This window comes from Entelurus aequoreus, linkage group LG28 (genome assembly GCF_033978785.1).
Source record: "Entelurus aequoreus isolate RoL-2023_Sb linkage group LG28, RoL_Eaeq_v1.1, whole genome shotgun sequence".
NCBI classification, from domain to species: Eukaryota; Metazoa; Chordata; class Actinopteri; order Syngnathiformes; family Syngnathidae; genus Entelurus; species Entelurus aequoreus.
In genome coordinates this window covers 22,575,989-22,598,093 of record NC_084758.1, presented here as the reverse complement: position 1 = coordinate 22,598,093, position 22,105 = coordinate 22,575,989, and the positions used below count along the sequence as shown (strand labels likewise).

The following is a 22,105-nucleotide window of genomic DNA, read 5'->3' as shown; positions in this document are numbered from 1 at the left end:
TTTTTATTGTCATTCAAATGTGTACTTTACAGCACAGATAAAAACAAAATTTCGTTACATAAGCTCATGGTAGTGCAGGATAAAAAAGCCATAAGGTGCATTTATAAATAAATAAATATATATAAATAATATATATATATATATATATATTATTTATATATATATTATTTATATATATTTATTTATTTATAAATGCACCTTATGGCTTATATATATATATATATATATATATATATATATATATATATATATATATATATATATAAAATAAATAAATGTATATAAATAATATATATATATATATATATATATATATATATATATATATATATATATATATATATATATATATATATATATATATATATATATATATATATATATATATATATATATATAACATAAATAAATATACATAAATATAAATAAATAAATAGATTACTGTACAGATAAATATATTGCACTTTTTCACATGCGTCCACGTTTATGGATGTATGTTATGTTGTCTTTTTTATTCCAGCGAGTTAATCCATTTTGTGGGGAGTTGAGGGGATAATTTAATTATGATGCGTTCAAGAGTCAAGAGGTTTTTGACTTTTCTTAATATGATTACATGCTATAGTATGATTTTATTGTCATACATTTATTGCATGATTTTTGTATCCCTTTAATCTACGTAGCCAGGGACTGCAGATGGAAATGAGCTATTTAGCTATAATCTGGTACAGAACATATCTGTCTTTGAGCTTAATGTTTCTGTGCATTGTCCCTTCAAATAAAGACTAAAGTAAACTAATCTAAAACCGGCCCAGAGCATAATACTACTACCACCATGATTGACGGTATGTGTGGTGTTCCTGGGATTAAAGGGTTCATCTGTTCTCCTCCAAACATATTGCTGGGTATTGTGGCCAAACAGCTCAATTTTAGTTTCACAAAAAAAATAAGAGTTGTAGAAATGATTGGAAACTCAAGACAGCCATGACATTATGTTCTTTACAAGTGTATGTACATTTTTGATCGCGACTGTAAGTGGTAGTTGACGTTCACAATGCCATTTACCCTCGCATGAATGTACCACTGCTACCATTTGTATTATCCGGCATAATGCCATAACACGCTGTAACCACTCTTCCAATAATTCTTGGCGCCTTCTTCTCCATTCGGAGAAATCTTATTATAACGCATGCAGCCCATCAGAAGTAGGGCTCTTAGTGCATTCGCTGTTTTTTTTTTCGTTTCAAGAAAATCATACAGGGGGGATGACAAGTTGCAAATTGAATTTATGAACATGCTTTGTTGACGCCGCTGCATAATTACAGGAATGTCATGCTTCTGGTGTTTCCTGCATGATAGGGTGACGTGACCAAACACTTGCAAGTTTTTGGATTGGGGGGAGAAAAAAAAGAACACTAAAGCGCTCAAATCACTGCCGTGTTTTGCATTTGTTTTCAACTTCGTGCATACGTCGACTCAGCAGATGCTTCATTAGCTACACCTACATGCTCTAATGAGATCCAATACAAGAGCAAGCAACACAATTACGGCACTACATCGTGCTGAAATGTGGTTCTAATAGTGTTTCTTAAAAAAACACTCCTCAGTTTAATGCAGTGCAACTACAACATCATTAATAAACGTAACGTTGAATCAATGCCTCTCTGACAGTGTCCATCAAAACCAAACGTTATTATCTCCCCTGAATCCTCCATTTAGTGCCGCTGGGTGTGTAATCGGCACAGCAAATAACGGCCACGGTCTCGAGTTAAAACCATCACAATTGAGTCTCCTTTGCAAGTAGTTGAGTAGCCTTTGGCATTAAGCTGAATATACACTGCAAAAAGTCAGTGTTCAAAAACAAGAAAAAAAATTACAAAAATTAGGGGTATTTTATTTGAACTAAGCAAAATTATCTGCCAATAGAACAAGAACATTTGGCTTGCCAAGACTTTCCAAAACAAGTTTATTAATTAGCTAACCTCAAAGAACCCAAAAATACCTTCAAATAAGTATATTCTCACTAATAACAACTGTACTACTTTACGAGTACGTATTTTCTATTGTTTCATTGAAAATAAAACAGCAAAGTCCATTTGGCTGTCATCTGTTTTAATCCATCCATTTTCTACCGCTTGTCCCTTTCGGGGTCGCGGGAGGTCGCTGGAGCCTATCTCAGCTGCATTCGGGCGGAAGGTGTATGAGACACAATTGTGTCAAAGTCCTGATTTTTTTTTTTCATGCTTGAAATAAGAAATTACTACTTTAAAAAAGTAGTTTTATATGTATGTATATATGTTGATGACACAGCTTTGCAACAGCTGATATTCTAGTTTCAAGCATGTTTTACTCAATATAGGTCATCAAATCTCAGCAACAGGCTGTAATATCTTATTGAGATAATTTAGGACCAAAACCCTTAAAACAAGTAAAATACTCTGACATAAAATCTGCTTAGTAAGAAAAAGTATCTTATCAGACAGAAAATAAGCAAATATCACCCTTATTTGAGATATTTAATCTTACTTAGATTTCAGTTTTTGCAGTGTAGCAGTCTTGTCTTTTGTCGCGCCCCACAAAGTGTTTATACTGTAAGTGTTGCACTCATTACATACCAGCTGTTTGGTTGTAACTTGCATCTTAGTTACCATACTTAGATACTATGTTTCCCGGACTATAGCGCGCACCAAGCTAAAAGCCGAACCCACAAAATTTTAGAAGAATTGTATTTATTTTTTTCATATATTAGCCACACCGGACTACAAGGCACATATATATACGTTGTGAAATAAGTGTTTTGCACATACATATTTTATTACATACCTTAATTGTTTCCAAACAATGTCTGTAACACGGCAGTAAAACGGCTGATCAAACAAAACAGAAGCCATCATCATGGACCCACTACACTGCAAAAACTGAAATCTAAGTAAGATTAAATATCTCAAATAAGGGTGATATTTGCTTATTTTCTGTCTGATAAGATAATTCTTCTCACTAAGCAGATTTTATGTTAGTGTTTTACTTGTTTTAAGGGTTTTGGTCCTAAATGATCTCAGTAAGATATTACAGCTTGTTGCTGAGATTTGATGACCTATATTGAGTAAAACTTGCTTGAAACTAGAATATCAACTGTTGCAAAGCTGTGTCATCAACACTCACAAGTATACAACTACTTTTTTAAAGTAATAATTTCTTACTTCAAGCATGAAAAAAAAAATCATGATGCCGAGCGCATATCATTATTTCAAGATAATGGCACTAGCAATAACTTAATTGAATAATATTTTTCAACATATTGAGCAACAATGTCTCATTTTGTTTTGCTACCAAAAAAGTGCACTTATTAGTTAGAATATACTTATTGTAAGTATTTTTGGGTTCATTGAGGTGAGCTAATTTTACTTGTTTTGGAAAGTCTTGACAAGCCAAATGTTCTTGTTCTATTGGCAGATAATTTTGCTAAGTTCAAATAAAATAACCCTAATTTTATATATTCTTTTCTTGTTTTTAAACACTGACTTTTTGCAGCTCTCCAATCAGCTAAACAGACTCGTTGACTCCACGGTGGCGTTTTGGTGAATTTACAGAGGAATTTGTGAAAGTGAAACAATACCAAAAAAAAAAATGCCATTGTAAGTTAGTAATACTAACACAGACACTCGTAAATGTGTTGGCATACTAGCGAATGTTAAAGACCTACTGAAACCCACTACTACCGACCACGCAGTCTGATAGTTTATATATCAATGATGAAATCTTAACATTGCAACACATGCTAATACGGCCGGGTTAACTTATAAAGTGACATTTTAAATTTCCCGGGAAATATCCGGTTGAAAACGTCTCGGTATGATGACGTATGCGCGTGACGTCACGAGGTCAAAGGAAGTATTCGGACCCAATGTGTCACCATACAAACTGCTCTGTTTTCATCGAACAATTCCACAGTGTTCTGGACATCTGTGTTGGTGAATCTTTTGCAATTTGTTTAATGGACAATGGAGACTGCAAATAAGGAAGTTGTAGGTGCGATCGGTGTATTAGCGGCGGACTACAGCAACACCAACACCAGGAGGTTGTGTTGTGTTTGAGCTGGATAGCAGACGAGCTACCGTGAGTACAGCTTTGGCTTCCAAACATTTGATCGCTTGCCCGTACGTGCGTGTCGCTATGTGCATGTCACGTACGTAACTTTGGGGAAATATATGTTTCTTGCCGACTCTGATGGCGGCCGGGGTGTCGTCGAAAGCTACAATGCCCGCCGCCGCCGCCGCTCCGTAGCTAAGTTAGTTTCAATGGCTCGTTAGCAACATCATTGTTAAGCTTCGCCAAGCTGTAAATTGTTAACCGTGTATTTACATGTTCATGGTTTAATAGTATTGTTGATCTTCTGTCTATCCTTCCAGTCAGGGTTTTTTTTTAATTTTGTTTCTATCTGCATTGGAGCCTGATGCTATCATGTTAGCTCCGTAGCTAAAGAGCTTCAACGATGTATTGTCGTGGAGATAAAAGTCACTGTGAATGTCCATTTCGCGTTCTCGACTCTCATTTTCAAGAGGATATAGTATCCGAGGTGGTTTAAAATACAAATCCGTGATCCACAATAGAAAAAGGAGAGAGTGTGGAATCCAATAAGACCTTGTACCTAAGTTACGGTCAGAGCGAAAAAAGATACACTGCACTGCCTCTCTAGTCATTCACTCTAACGTTCCTCATCCACAAATCTTTCATCCTCGCTCAAATTAATGGGGTAATCGTCGCTTTCTCTGTCCGAATCTCTCTCGCTCCATTGTAAACAACGGGGAATTGTGAGGAGTCCTACCTCTTGTGACGTCACGCTACTTCCGGTATAGGCAAGGCTTTTTTTAATCAGCGACCAAAAGTTGCGAACTTTATCGTCGTTTTTCTATACTAAATCCATCCATCCATCCATTTCCTACCGCTTATTCCCTTCGGGGTCACGGCGGGCGCTGGAGCCTATCTCAGCTACAATCGGGCGGAAGGCGGTGTACACCCTGGACAAGTCGCCACCTCATCGCAGGGCCAACACAGATAGACAGACAACATTCACACACTAGGGCCAATTTAGTGTTACCAATCAACCTATCCCCAGGTGCATGTTTTTGGAGGTGGGAGGAAGCCGGAGTACCCGGAGGGAACCCATGCAGTTACGGGGAGGACATGCAAACTCCACACAGAAAGATTCCGAGGCCGGGATTGAACTCACGACTACTCAGGACCTTCGTATTGTGAGGCAGACGCACTAACCCCTCTCCCACCGTGCTGCCCTTCTATACTAAATCCTTTCAGCAAAAATATGGCAATATCGCGAAATGATCAAGTATGACACATAGAATGGATCTGCTATTCCCGTTTAAATTTAAAAAAATCATTTCAGTAGGCTTTTAATGACCCCCGCTTCATTACGTCACGATAGCACGTACAAATATGCATGAAAACACCCCGACATCACACAGGGGAAGGTTTAGTCAGTAAGAATTGTTTTAGTTATATTGTAAAACCTGCAAATGTTGCTTGGGGTGATGAATGAAGAATAATCTCGAGCAGAAACGCTATGGACGCTTATTTCCGATTGATGGGAAGTACAATACCTGCAGTGAGCGAACTCCTCCAAAAGTTGGCGCCATAGCACAAACAATAAAACACGTGGCGAAGTTGGTAGAGTGGCCGGGCCAGCAATCGGAGGGTTGCTGGTTACTGGGGTTCAATCCCCACCTTCTACCATCCTAGTCACGTCCGTTGTGTCCTTGGGCAAGACACTTCACCCTTGCTCCTGATGGCTGCTGGTTAGCGCCTTGCATGGCAGCTCCCGCCATCAGTGTGTGAATGTGTGTGTGAATGGGTGAATGTGGAAATAGTGTCAAAGCGCTTTGAGTACCTTGAAGGTAGAAAAGTGCTATACAAGTATAACCCATTTATCATTATAATTTCAGTCCCCTGCTTGGGTTTAATGCAAACTATTGAGCATAAAACATTATGGGCATTAGGAGGGGAAACAAATCCTTAAATTAGCCTCACCGTTTTATAAGCCGCAGGGTTCAAAATCTAGGAAAAATGTACCATCTTATTGTCGGTATGTTGAAATCGCTAATGCTAATGGGAAGCATGTGTATGGCATATCCAATGCAAATTAGCATTAAGCAAGCATATTTAGAAAAGTACTTTATTTAATGATTTATTTAAAGGGACAACACACATTGATTAACTCAGTAACACATGAGATGTTGTGTAAATATGACGAATTATAGCAAGGCTGCTAAATTTCATCCGCAGTCTTTCAACATAAAAACAGGTTTAGACAGCAGAACAATACAGTAGAAAATCGATAAAAACACAATAGTTATAATGAAATAGGTTAAAGATGTTCACATGTTTGGTTTGCTTGCAACCGTGATTTTAGTTTTATCTTGAAAGTAGCAATTGTTTACTTTACTTTTGAGGGCTTCTTATCGGCCATGCTTGCTTTGTTGGCTCGGGAAATTGTAATGTTACGTAGAGGCAGGCTAAGTCCGCGCTGAGTGTTTGTTTCCCCGCAAAGTGCTTAAGCCGGTTCAGGGTTTGCAAATGGACGTGACATCCCTCCCGCCTTTGTATCGAAATTTTACTTGAATCGGTACTTGGTCGTAGTGATGGAACTTAGTCAGTACCAAAGTAACAAATCTTTTTTTTTTTTTCTTCTATTATTACTATACATATATTTTATATATTATTTTATTTTTTACATATATTTTATCATGCTTTATACTAATATATATATATATATATATATATATATATATATATATATATATATATATATATATATATATATATATATATATATATATATATATATATATATATATATATATATATATATATATATATATATATATATATATTTTAATTTTTTGTTTTTGTTTTGTTTTGCTTTGTTTTGTTTATTGCATATTTTATACAGTCCTGAAATACAATTAAACCCATGTTTCTCCCCTAAACAAGTAACTAACAAAAATTATATATAAATTAAAAGTAAACTTTGCGCCCATAACAATCCGGATGGTTCTTTTCCTCTTTGGTCACGACGCCCACAGTTTCCAAAAACAATTGGACAATTGGATTCATCCGACAACAGAACATGTTTCCACTTAGCATCAGTCCATCTTAGATGAGCTCGGGCTCAGCGAAGCCGGCAGCGTTTCTGGGTATTGTTGATAAATGGCTTTGGCTTTGCATAGTAGAGTTTTAACTTGAACTTACAGATGTAGCGACCAACTGTAGTTACTGACAGTGGTTTTCTGAAGTGTTCCTGAGCCCATGTGGTGATATCCTTTACACACTGATGTCGCTTTTTGATGCAGTACCGCCTGAGGGATCGAAGGTCCTTAATATCATCGCTTACATGCAGCGATTTCTCCAGATTCTCTGAACCCTTTGATGATATTACGGAGCGTAGATGGTGAAACCCCTAAATTCCTCGCAATAGCTCGTTGAGAAATGTTGTTCTTAAACTGTTCGACAATTTGCTCACGCATTTATTCACAAAGTGGTGACCCTCGCCCTATCCTTGTTTGTGAATGACTGAGAGTTTCACGGAAGCTGCTTTTATACCCAATCATGGCACCCGCCTGTTCCCAATTAGCCTGTTCACCTGTGGGATGTTCCAAATAAGTGTTTGATGAGCATTCCTCAACTTCCTCAGTCTTTCTTGCCACTTGTGCCAGCTTTTTTTAAAACAAGTTGCAGGCATCAAAATCCAAATGAGCTAATATTTGCACAAAAAAAACACGTTTCTCAGTTCGAACGTTAAATATCTTGTCTTTGCAGTCTATTCAATTGAATATAACTTGAAAAGGATTTGCAAATCATTGTATTCTGTTTTTATTTACCATTTACACAACGTGCCAACTTCACTGGTTTTGGGTTTCGTATCATTCTAAGTTATCTGACTGAAGCATACGTTTGTAGTACCCATATTTCTGCAAAATAACTCAGATATGGTAGCACTAGGGAGCAGTAACGTGTGCGGGGATTTTTATTGAAGTGACATTTATAATATAGACTTATATTCTACTCCGACAGCAGGCTCAAAAGGTGATATTGTTGCATGTATCCACTTTCTAAGAGGTTAGTCTTTGACGTGCAGGATCTCAACCTCCTCACTTTTCTATTATTCCTTTGCTTTGCTGTCTTTTTATTTTTTTTTTTTGCAATCAAACCTGTCCTTACCTTTTTTCTACCAAAGCGTCGGTGCCATGGGTATAAATGCTTTGTCCTTAACCGGGCGTTCATGTTCCTTGTGCAGGATATGTATTAGAAATAATTAAAGAGGTGTTTTTTTACGACCTTGATTCTAACCTCGCCTCGATGGCCGTTCTTTATAAACCACTCATCTCGTCGCCCTCCTTTTCAGTCTTTATTCCAACAGTTGCCGCGTGGACGCCGGGTAACAAGTCTTGAATGTGAATGCATGACATTTTCATTGCAATTCTGCCGGGATTGCTCCTCCTAATTAGATTATTTAGATCATCTGATAATGTATGCACCGCAGACAGTTACATGAGGCCAGGAAGGAAAAAAAAGCCGATCTCGGGTAAGTACATGATCTGCTTTCAACTGGAAACTCCACAAAAGTAGCTGAAAAGTAGCCACGCTCGCCCCTTCCCAGGGCTTTAATAAGATCATTAGCGCACCTTAGGGTTGTCCGCGGCGGTGCCCTCAAAGTGTTCCGTCACCGGGAGGGTTTGTCGGTGTCTTCTTGGGTCTTAGCCCATCTTAACCCATTTAAAAGGCAATTTCCTGTGAGAAGGGACCTTTCCTCGTCAGGAAGATATTCTGGCATAAAATGTTAGTCCCGGCATGCAAGGGCCAACGAGAAAGTGGATAAAGATAAGCATGAACTGCTCAAAATGAGACCGATAAGAGGTTGTTTCTTCAAAGTGGGCCCACCTGAATCGGTTGAAACATCGCACGTGACCGGTGTTGCTGTTCCACTCCAGGCCAGTAGATGGCAGTGGCAGTCTGGCTCCGCTGCAAGCGGATTATAACAATCACTGCTAACCACAGCCTCACCAAGATGTAATAGGGTCTTGCCTGGGACATAGTTATGATGTCATACCCCACTAGATGGAGCTGTTTTCCTGCCGTTCCATTGTGGATTTTATATGTAATACCTGCCTTGACTCACATATGAACTTGAAGTGGCATCCCATTCCTAACCCATAGGGTTCAATATGATGTGGGTCCACCTTTTGCAGCTATTACAGCTTCAACTCTTCTGGGAAGGCTGTCCACAAGGTTGCGGAGTGTGTTTATGGGAATTTTCCACCATTCTTTCAAAAGCGCATTGGTGAGGTCACACACTGATGTTGGTCGAGAAGGTCTGGCTCTCAGTCTCCGTTCTAATTAATCCCAAAGGTGTTTTATCGGGTTTGGGTCAGGACTCTGTGCAGGCCAGTCAAGTTCATCCACACCAGACTCTGTCATCCATGCCTTTATGGACCTTGCTTTGTGCACTGGTGCACAGTCATGTTGGAAGAGGAAGGGGCTCGCTCCAAACTGTTCCCACAAGGTTGGGAGCATGGAATTGTCCAAAATGGTTTTGGTATTCTGGAGCATTCAAAGTTAATTTCACTGGAACTAATGGGCCAAAGCCAACTCCTGAAAAACAACCCCACACACGGCGCAATGCAGTCCGAAATGTACCGTTCTCCTGGCAACCTCCAAACCCTACTACTGCTACCACTTAGTGGCTGAGTTGCTGTTGTTCCCAAACTCTTCCATTTTCTTATAATAAAGTCGACAGTTGACTTTAGAATATTTAGGAGCGAGGAAATTTCACGACTGGATTTGTTGCACAGGTGGCATCCTATGACAGTTCCACGATAGAAATCACTGAGCTCCTGAGAGTGGCCCGTTCTTACATCACTATTTCCAGTTTCTCTTTTCAACATGTTCGAAAAGGAGTAGGAAGAAGCAGAGCCCCTTTTCCTTTACATAACAGTTGCTAAAACTTTTGTTCGTTTCCTTTTCTCAATTTATTCACAATATACTCCATAAGTAATCACAATAAAAACAAATAAATAATACTCGTTGAAGTAAGTTACATTTCATACGGTGAGATGAGTAAGATTATTTTGAAAATGAATGCATAGATGAAATAAATTGCTTGGAGTGATAAATAAAGAATCATTTTCACGCAGAAACGCTATTGATGGTTATACTTACGGCACAAAACAGGAAGTACATTTTCAACCAGCAGCGAGCAAACTCGTCGAACAATAACACACCATTTCAGTGTCTGTCGGTGTAACATAAACTATTTGTCGACTACAAAACATTATGGCCTTTAGCCAAGAAAAAAAATCCATAAATTAATAATAATAATAATAATAATAATATATTTTATTCGTAAAAAGCACATTGAGTAAACAACCTCAAAGTGCTACAGTGTATTAAAAATAATAAAAATAAAAATATAATAAATCTAGAACAGCCTAATAGCTAGAACTAGTATGCATATATCTAAAAAAAAAAGGTTTCTTTTAAAAAAAAATAAGGGTTTTTAAGCCTTTTTTAAAAGCATGCACAGTCTGTGGTGCCATCAGGTGGTCAGGGAGAGCGTTCCACAGACTGGGAGCGGCGGAGCAGAAAGCAACGGTCTCACCTTGTTCGTAGCTTTGTCCTCGGAGGTTGGAGGAGGTTAGCCTATCCGGAGCGGAGGTGTCGTGTGGAGGATTTGGGGGTGAGCAGTTCTTTGAGGTAGAGGGGGGCATTACCATGGAGGCACTGGTGGGTTAGTAGGGAGACTTTGTATTCAATCCTGAGTGGAACACGAAAGCCAGTGAAGGGATTTGAGAATTGGTGTGATATGGCCATAATTCCGCACTCTCATCAGGATCCTAGCCTAATTAGTTGTATCGTTTTGTATGTATATATATATATATATATATATATATATATATATATATATATATATATATATATATATATATATATATATATATATATATATATATATATATATACCTACTCAGTGGCCTAGTGGTTAGAGTGTCCGCCCTGAGATTGGTAGGTTGTGAGTTCAAACCCCGGTCGAGTCGTACCAAAGACTATACAAATGGGACCCATTACATAATAAGGGTTGGAATTGGGGGTTAAATCACCAAAAATTATTCCCGGGCGCGACACCGCTGCTGCCCACTGCTCCTCTCACCTCCCAGGGGGTGAACAAGGGGATGGGTCGAATGCAGAGGACACATTTCACCACACCTATTGTGTGTGACAATCATTGGTACTTTAACGTTAACGTTAACTATAAGCCGCAGGATTCAAAGTGTTGGTTTATAGTCCGGAATGTATGTTTTTTATATAGTATACGCACTGTTGAATAGACAAGGTTTCTACCTCGAAGATGTCGGTAAGTTCAGCAGGTGACGCCTAACTTTCCGGCGCCAGCTTGGCTTTAAGCGGCGGTCCAACAGGACCCGGCTAATTGAGCACCAGTCGGCGACACGGGAGTGTGTTTCCCATTTTTACTCATTTACTTTGTGCGTGTCTGCAGTGCTCCTCCTGAACCCCGCAGCCGTGCCAGGGCTGCCGAGTCCCGGCCATTATGAATGATGAATTGTGCTACAGTTAGACTGGAAGTAGGACAAATTGATCAAAGTGTCAGGTGCCCCTTTGCGACGTCTTGGTTGCGGCGGAAGGAGGGGGGGGGGGGGGGGGTAAAAAGGAGGAACTGTCAAAAAGTTTCCTGTGCCAGGTGGTTATAGATAAATGTTTACTGTTACTTAGCACTTTGCCTCCTTCGCCGTGCCCTCGCTAGCCTACATAAGAGCGGATCCTGCTGGCGGCGCTTTGTTCTGCGTATAGCCAGCCGGCTTGCATATGCATTGCATTTGTCTTCTTGGCGGCTTAATTCACACAATGGTCAATCAGCTTGAGCGTAGAATTAAATCAAGTGAGTGTAGAGTTTGAGCAGAAAATGCCGTATTGCTGTTCTGTTCTTGGGTGTTCCAGTCGTTGAAATAGAGATGTAGGAAAGAGCTTTAATAAGAGTGCCGAAAGAAGTGGTTCTTAAAGGTAAAGTGCTCTTAAAAAATATCACTTAATCATCTTGCGGGATACAATCAGACCGTGCTTGTGTCTGCAGTGATTGCTTTGTAAAGTGTATGTTTGAACAGTTGATTTGTTTGAGAAACTTTCTGTGGTGCAATCGAGTTTATTCTCTGCTATATTAGTCGTGTTTGAGAGCAGAACTACCGTATTTTTCGGAGTATAAGTCGCACCGGAGTATAAGACGCACCGGCCGAAAATGCATAATAAAGAAGGAAAAAAACATATATAAGTCGCACTGGAGTATAAGTCTTATTTTTTGGGGAAATTTATTTGATAAAACCCAACACCAAGCATTTGAAAGGCAATTTAAAATAAATAAAGAATAGTGAACAACAGGCTGAATAAGTGTACGTTATATGAGGCATAAATAACCAACTGAGAACGTGCCTGGTATGTTAAAGTAACATATTATGGTAAGAGTCATTCAAATAACTATAACATATAGAACATGCTATACGTTTACCAAACAATCTGTCACTCCTAATCGCTAAATCCCATGAAATTGTATCCGTCTGGTCTCTTACGTGAATGAGCTAAATAATATTATTTGATATTTTACGGTAATGTGTTAATAATTGCACACATAAGTCGCTCCTGAGTATAAGCCGCACCCCCGGCCAAACTATGAAAAAAACTGCGACTTATAGTCCGAAAAATTCGGTAAACGGGAATAATTAGTGTGTGTTCTTTTGTGGTTGCTATGACTAAATATAACTAGGAAGACCTGCTTGTGCAAATAAACTAACGTCACGTTAAGTCCTCGTAGTGTTGTCCCGATACCAATATTTTCGGTACTTTTTGATACTTTTGTAAATAGAGGGGACCACAACAAATCAGCTTGAGCGTAGAATTAAATCAAGTGAGTGTAGAGTTTGAGCAGAAAATGCCGTATTGCTGTTCTGTTCTTGGGTGTTCCAGTCGTTGAAATAGAGATGTAGGAAAGAGCTTTAATAAGAGTGCCGAAAGAAGTGGTTCTTAAAGGTAAAGTGCTCTTAAAAAATATCACTTAATCATCTTGCGGGATACAATCAGACCGTGCTTGTGTCTGCAGTGATTGCTTTGTAAAGTGTATGTTTGAACAGTTGATTTGTTTGAGAAACTTTCCGTGGTGCAATCGAGTTTATTCTCTGCTATATTAGTCGTGTTTGAGAGCAGAACTACCGTACTTTTCGGAGTATAAGTCGCACCGGCCGAAAATGCATAATAAAGAAGGAATAAAACATATATAAGTCGCACTGGAGTATAAGTCTTATTTTTTGGGGAAATTTATTTGATAAAAGCCAACACCAAGAATAGACATTTGAAAGGCAATTTAAAATAAATAAAGAATAGTGAACAACAGGCTGAATAAGTGTACGTTATATGACGCATAAATAACCAACTGAAAACGTGCCTGGTATGTTAAAGTAACATATTATGGTAAGAGTCATTCAAATAACTATAACATATAGAACATGCTATACGTTTACCAAACAATCTGTCACTCCTAATCGCTAAATCCCATGAAATCTTATCCGTCTAGTCTCTTACGTGAATGAGCTAAATGATATTATTTGATATTTTACGGTAATGTGTTAATAATTGCACACATAAGTCGCTCCTGAGTATAAATCGCACCCCCGGCCAAACTATGAAAAAAACTGCGACTTATAGTCCAAAAAATACGGTAAACGGGAATAATTAGTGTGTGTTCTTTTGTGGTTGCTATGACTAAATATAACTAGGAAGACCTGCTTGTGCAAATAAACTAACGTCGCGTTAAGTCCTCGTAGTGTTGTCCCGATACCAATATTTTCGGTACTTTTTGATACTTTTGTAAATAGAGGGGACCACAACAAATCAGCTTGAGCGTAGAATTAAATCAAGTGAGTGTAGAGTTTGAGCAGAAAATGCCGTATTGCTGTTCTGTTCTTGGGTGTTCCAGTCGTTGAAATAGAGATGTAGGAAAGAGCTTTAATAAGAGTGCCGAAAGAAGTGGTTCTTAAAGGTAAAGTGCTCTTAAAAAATATCACTTAATCATCTTGCGGGATACAATCAGACCGTGCTTGTGTCTGCAGTGATTGCTTTGTAAAGTGTATGTTTGAACAGTTGATTTGTTTGAGAAACTTTCCGTGGTGCAATCGAGTTTATTCTCTGCTATATTAGTCGTGTTTGAGAGCAGAACTACCGTATTTTTCGGAGTATAAGTCGCACCGGAGTATAAGCCGCACCGGCCGAAAATGCATAATAAAGAAGGAATAAAACATATATAAGTCGCACTGGAGTATAAGTCGCATTTTTTGGGGAAATTTATTTGATAAAACCCAACACCAAGAATAGACATTTGAAAGGCAATTTAAAATTTAAAGAATAGTGAACAACAGGCTGAATAAGTGTACGTTATATGAGGCATAAATAACCAACTGAGAACGTGCCTGGTATGTTAACGTAACATATTATGGTAAGAGTCATTCAAATAACTATAACATATAGAACATGCTATACGTTTACCAAACATTCTGTCACTCCTAATCGCTAAATCCCATGAAATCGTATCCGTCTAGTCTCTTACGTGAATGAGCTAAATAATATTATTTGATATTTTACGGTAATGTGTTAATAATTGCACACATAAGTCGCTCCTGAGTATAAATCGCACCCCCGGCCAAACTATGAAAAAAACTGCGACTTATAGTCCGAAAAATACGGTAAACGGGAATAATTAGTGTGTGTTCTTTTGTGGTTGCTATGACTAAATATAACTAGGAAGACCTGCTTGTGCAAATAAACTAACGTCACGTTAAGTCCTCGTAGTGTTGTCCCGATACCAATATTTTCGGTACTTTTTGATACTTTTGTAAATAGAGGGGACCACAACAAATCAGCTTGAGCGTAGAATTAAATCAAGTGAGTGTAGAGTTTGAGCAGAAAATGCCGTATTGCTGTTCTGTTCTTGGGTGTTCCAGTCGTTGAAATAGAGATGTAGGAAAGAGCTTTAATAAGAGTGCCGAAAGAAGTGGTTCTTAAAGGTAAAGTGCTCTTAAAAAATATCACTTAATCATCTTGCGGAATACAATCAGACCGTGCTTGTGTCTGCAGTGATTGCTTTGTAAAGTGTATGTTTGAACAGTTGATTTGTTTGAGAAACTTTCCGTGGTGCAATCGAGTTTATTCTCTGCTATATTAGTAGTGTTTGAGAGCAGAACTACCGTATTTTTCGGAGTATAAGTCGCACCGGAGTATAAGACGCACCGGCCGAAAATGCATAATAAAGAAGGAAAAATACATATATAAGTCGCACTGGAGTATAAGTCGCATTTTTGGGGGGAAATTTATTTGATAAAACCCAACACCAAGAATAGACATTTGAAAGGCAATTTAAAATAAATAAAGAATAGTGAACAACAGGCTGAATAAGTGTACGTTATATGACACATAAATAACCAACTGAGAACGTGCCTGGTATGTTAACGTAACATATTATGGTAAGAGTCATTCAAATAACTATAAAATATAGAACATGCTATACGTTTACCAAACAATCTGTCACTCCTAATCGCTAAATCCCATGAAATCTTATCCGTCTAGTCTCTTACGTGAATGAGCTAAATAACATTATTTGATATTTTACGGTAATGTGTTAATAATTGCACACATAAGTCGCTCCTGAGTATAAGCCGCACCCCCGGCCAAACTATGAAAAAAACTGCGACTTATAGTCCGAAAAATACGGTAAACGGGAATAATTAGTGTGTGTTCTTTTGTGGTTGCTATGACTAAATATAACTAGGAAGACCTGCTTGTGCAAATAAACTAACGTCACGTTAAGTCCTCGTAGTGTTGTCCCGATACCAATATTTTCGGTACTTTTTGATACTTTTGTAAATAGAGGGGACCACAACAAATCAGCTTGAGCGTAGAATTAAATCAAGTGAGTGTAGAGTTTGAGCAGAAAATGCCGTATTGCTGTTCTGTTCTTGGGTGTTCCAGTCGTTGAAATAGAGATGTAGGAAAGAGCTTTAATAAGAGTGCCGAAAGAAGTGGTTCTTAAAGGTAAAGTGCTCTTAAAAAATATCACTTAATCATCTTGCGGGATACAATCAGACCGTGCTTGTGTCTGCAGTGATTGCTATGACTAAATATAACTAGGAAGACCTGCTTGTGCAAATAAACTAACGTCACGTTAAGTCCTCGTAGTGTTGTCCCGATACCAATATTTTCGGTACTTTTTGATACTTTTCTAAATAGAGGGGACCACAACAAATTCCGTTATTGTCTTTATTTTAACAAAAAATCTTAGGGTACATTAAACACATGTTTCTTATTGCAAGTTTGTCCTTAAATAAAATAGTGAACATACACGACAACTTGTCTTTTAGTAGTAAGTAAGCAAGCAAAGGCTGCTAATTTAGCTGCTGACATATGCAGTATCATATTGTGTCATTTATCATTCTATTATTTTGTCAACATTATTAAGGACAAGTAGTAGAAAATGAATTATTAATCTACTTGTTCATTTACTGTTAAAATCTGCTAACTTTCTCTTTTAACATGTTCTATCTACACTTCTGTTAAAATGTAATAATCACTTATTCTTCTGTTGTTTGATACTTTAGTTTTGGATGATACCACACATTTGGGTATCAATCTGATACCAAGTCGTTACAGGTTTATACTTTGGTCATATTCAAAGTCCTCATGTGTCCAGGGACATATTTCCCGAGTTTATAAACATAATATACATTTTAAAAAAATAAAAGAAGATGTTGTGATGCCAAAAAATATCAATGTAATCTTAGTAGTATTTACTAAATACACTACTGTACTTGGTATCATTACAGTGGATGTTAGGTGTAGATCCACCAATGGCGTTTGTTTACATTTTGACGCCGGTGAGCTACGGTCTGTAGTGAAGCATGTTTAGGTAATTTTCAGAGGCGGTAAAATACAGAATATGATTTATTAGTATTGCGGTACTATACTAATACCGGTATACCGTACAACCCTAAGTCCTAGTAATAAATATTGTAATTGTTAGTCCAATCCATCGTATTTTCATTGTCCATTTTCATACCAGAAACTAAAATCTTAGTTGCTGTGCAGGAAAGCCATGTGCTTTATTCGACACGGATGACCACATTATAGCGTCTTTGGTGATATTTGTTGGCATCAAGAAAATATCCTTAATAATATGAAGAAAGTAGATGAATACATTTATTGTAGACTCGACGGCATATACTGAATATTGATATCGCGAGCAAACAGGGACATCTATAGCTAAATAATGAGACAAAATATGACCTTCACACCATTAAAAACAACTGCAGACATGAATTGTAGATGAGACTAATATTTGTAGCAGGAAATCAACTGCAAACAAACATCGTTTTTCTCAGTGTCACGATCACAGCAGCACGGCACTCTTATGTCAATCAAATACGTTACTTAGCGATGCACGGATACATTTGTCTTTCAAAGATTGTTCAATTTGTGGACCCCTCAGATGTCCCTCAAATATTTTCTTCTCTAAATCCTTGTGAGTGTCAAGTTAAGTGAGGTCGTAGCTATGTGATGATAGATGGTTTAAATAATTAACAGCAATATTTTTTTCACACGCTGTAAGTCTTTGCTGTCGTCCAGCATTCTGCTTTTGTTTACTTTGCAGCCAGTTCAGTTTTAGTCTCGTTCTGCATAGCCATCCCTAAGCTTCAATGTCTTTTCTTAGCGGCACTTGCCTTTTGTTTACTTTTGGTTTAAGCATTAGATACCTTTTTACCTGCCCGCTGCCTCCAACATATTGTGATCATGACAAAGCAATTAGCTATCTGCTGCCACCTACTGATATGGAAGGGTATTACATGGTTACTCTGCCAAGCTCTAGACCAGGGGTGTCAAACGTACGGCCCGAGGGCCGGATCAGGCCCGCGAACAGGTTTTATCCGGCCCGCGGGATGAGTTTACTAAATATAAAAATTACCCTGAAATTTTTGAATGAAAAAACAGCTGTTCTAAATGTGTCCACTGGATGTCACAATAGCAATTATTTGTATATTTGTACAAAATAAACCACATAATGTTAGTACATCAGTCGAGGAAAATGATCAAACTACATAAATAACATAATTTAATTTGATTTTGATATAATTGTTTTATCTTGATAGATTGAAAATTAACACCAATGAGTTGACGGATGAGCAATATCACATAATTTATTCAGAAAATATAAATAACGACAAATAAAGTATATATTCTACTAATCGCAACAGGTAATTGTAAAAAAAAAACATGATTTGTACAATTTCAGAATGTGCTTGTTCTATTTTTTAACAAAAAAAAATTCGGAAGTTGTCTTAATTTTTAAATTACCGTGCCGTGATTTTACCAGTGCGGCCCACTTGGGAGTAGATTTTTCTCCATGTGGCCCCAGAGCTAAAATGGGTTTGACACCCCTGCTCTAGACAGTACAGACACTCAACAACGGCACATTATAATTACTGGTTTGCAAAAAATATTTTTAACCCAATTAGGTGAAATGACATACCGTAGTTTTCGGACTATAAATCACTTTTTTTTTCATAGTTTGGCCGGGGGTGCGACTTATACTCAGGAGCGACTTATGTGTGAAATTATTACCAAATTACCGTAAAATATCAAATAATATTATTTAGCTCATTCACGTAAGAGACTAGACGTATAAGATTTCATGGGATTTAGCGATTAGGAGTGACAGATTGTTTGGTAAACGTATAGCATGTTCTATATGTTATAGTTATTTGAATGACTCTTACCATAATATGTTACGTTAACATACCAGGCACGTTCTCAGTTGGTTATTTATGCCTCATATAACGTACACTTATTCAGCCTGTTGTTCACTATTCTTTATTTATTTTAAATTGCCTTTCAAATGTCTATTCTTGGTGTTGGCTTTTATCAAATACATTTCCCCAAAAAATGCGACTTATACTCCAGTGCGACTTATATATGTTTTTTTCCTTCTTTATTATGCATTTTCGGCCGGTGCGACTTATACTCCGGAGCGCCTTATACTCCGAAAAATACGGTAATCTCCCACGGCACACCAGACTGTATCTACACAGTGGTTGAAAAACCCTGGCGTAGACCGTCCCCTCAAACCCGGTTGTGCCTCCAGGTCACCTGATTGCAACCCAGCCATTGTTGCAAACACGTGCTTCCTCCTTTTCAACGCTCGCTATCTAAATGTAGCGCTGCAATTTGAGATAAGCGCTTTTTTCTTGGCGCGCACTTTCTCCCTTTTTTTTTTTTTTTTTACCCGCCTGATAAAGCTGGTGTAATTAAACCTGATTTAATCGGGATTGCTGTTAAGTACAGCACGCCGATAAACAGATACATCGCTTTCGGAGCGGCCCCTGGGAAAGGTGGAAGGAGAGAGCGGAATGAAACAGCCGAGATTTGCAATTTATACAATTGCTTTAGACGTTTGGGCGGGGGGAGGGTGTAAAAAATTCACCTAAATTAATCAAGCTGGGGTTTTTTTGTGTGTTTTTTTTTTTTTTTTAAAGTTCCTGCACACAATTTGCGTGTCTCTTCTAAATAGCAAAAGATTGATCACGTCTTCTCATTGCGGAATGTGGGGCGAAACAAAGATGCAAGGGCCCGTGATGTAAATATTGAGCAGGAGCACGAACCAATTGAAGTCCCCAGCGCCACCATAAGTCACCCTAATGATCCCAGCTCAAAATAATGCATGTTCCGGACCTGAATGATAAAAAGGGGTGGCCCCTCTGACTCATTAGTATTGGGACGTAAAGGTAGATGCCCCAGATGTAGAACCTAGGCCGGGGGTCGGCAACCCGCGGCTCTAGAGCCGCATGCGGCTCTTTAGCGCCGCCTTGTGGCTCTCTGGAGATTCTTCAAAAATGTATGAAGAATGGAAAAAGATGAGGGGAAAAAAAATCTATTTTTTTGTTTTAGTATGGTTTCTGTAGGAGGACAAACATGACACAAACCTCCCTAATTGTTATAAAGCACACTGTTTATATTAAACATGCTTCACTGATTCGAGTATTTGGCGAGCGCCCCTTTGTCCTACTTATTTTGGCGGTCCTTGAACTCACCGTATAGTTTGTTTACATGTATAACTTTCTCCGACTTTTTAGGACGTGTTTTATGCCACTTTTTCCGTCTCATTTTTGTCCGCCACACTTTTAACGTTGTGCGTGAATGCACAAAGGTGAGTTTTGTTGATGTTATTGACTTGTGTGGAGTGCTAATCAGACATATTTGGTCACTGCATGACTGCAAGCTAATCGATGGTAACATGCTATTTAGGCTAGCGATATGTACATCATTTGTAGCTATATTTGAGGTCATTTAGTTTCCTTTAAGTCCTCTTGATTACATTTATATCTCATGACACATGTAATATGGCTTTTAATTTTTTGCGGCTCCAGACAGATTTGTTTTTGTATTTTTGGTCCAATATGGCTCTTTCAACATTTTGGGTTGCCGACCCCTGACCTAGGCGGAAGCACCAACTTGTCTATTTAGCGCTGTCAATTTACTGAAGGGCTGCTGGGATTATTTTTTTTGGAAGGCTGGGTTTTGGGGTCATTAGCTCAGCGGTGACAGAGGGCCGGTGTATCGAGTGGCGCCACACTAAGTCTTTGTAAAGACCACTTAGCTCCCTAGCGCTAGCCGCGGAAAAAGAATATCTGTCAGTGGCGATCAACGGATGCTTTTGTCTTCGGGCTCCCCTGTCTGTATTAGTCGCTAAGCTTTCAATGTACTTTACTCCTCTTCGACGGGCAGGCGTCTCTCGCCACGGCCCTACACCCAGACACTTTTATGGTCGGGAACCCGGGCAGGAAGTTTTAACAGACCACTACAGTCGCGATCAAAAGTTTACATACACGTGTAAAGAACATAACGTCATGGCTGTCTTGAGTTTCCAATCATTTCTACAACTCTTATTTTTTTTGTGATAGAGTGATTGGAGCACATACTTGTTGGTCACAAAAAAAAAATCATGAAGTTTGGTTCTTTTATGAATTTATTATGGGTCTCCTGAAAATGTGAGCAAATCTGCTGGGTCAAAAGTATACATACAGCAATGTTAATATTTGCTTACATGTCCCTTGGCAAGTTTCACTGCAATAAGGCACTTTTGGTAGCCATCCACAAGCTTCTGTGTGTTTAATTCCTTGCTTCTTGTCTTGTTTAATAGATGTCATCAGTGTTTGAACCTGACAAGAATGCTAACGCGTTATTGTGATTATTGTGTTCAATCTCACAGAGGGAGATGAAACTGGAGTGATGGACAGCCTCATGGAAGCGCTACAGTCCGGAGCAGCCTTCCGCGATCGCCGAAAACGGACGCCGCGCAACGGTAAGGCAGAAGTTAACGCATATTTACACGCTTTGTCGGAAGAATCTGAGTTTCAGATCTACACATGACGTCTAATTCACAGCTCTTCAGACAGAATTATCATACAATATTCTGCTAATTAATATTCCGTTTTGGGAAAGCTTTTTCACTTTGACCCATGAATGACCTCTTAGTCCTGCTGCCAGGCTCACTGCTGTGTTGCCAAATGCACTCTTTTACGCAGAATCGAGCGTTTGCTGGTGTCGAGGTCAAGGGTGAACGTTGAGCCGCCAGAAGTATCTGACTATAGTCTTAACATGACAAACTGACTTGTTAACTCTCACGCTTAGAGTAGAACTTCCACTCGCAGGTTTTCAACCATCTCGACTGAATGTGTCCTGTTTGTGCTATTTTGTCAACTCTTTATTACCCTTAAAAAAAATGAGAAATGCAATTTAAATGAAGACTTTATTGCATAGTTTTTGTATCATTTAATGAAATTTCTATGCAAATGTGATATAAAAAACATTAGCATATACTATATTTCCTCATATAGCGTCTGAGGTGTTTATTTACTTAACTGCAGACGTCTTATTTATTCATATTTGTTTTATATTCATACATATATTACATTTTTACATTTTCAAAATCAATTTA

The 22,105-nt window shown here is 38.3% G+C and overlaps 1 protein-coding gene across 4 annotated transcripts in view; it reads left to right on the top strand.

Moving 5' to 3' along the window:
• Window positions 1–22,105, top strand: part of diaph2 (diaphanous-related formin 2) — a 1,018,926-nt gene that overhangs the window by 867,668 nt on the left and 129,153 nt on the right. For all 4 annotated transcript variants that reach the window (XM_062039765.1, XM_062039764.1, XM_062039766.1 and 1 more), the window contains one exon: window positions 21,377–21,469. In XM_062039765.1, coding sequence (XP_061895749.1) covers window positions 21,377–21,469 — 93 coding nt within the window. The remainder of the gene's footprint in view (window positions 1–21,376; window positions 21,470–22,105) is intronic.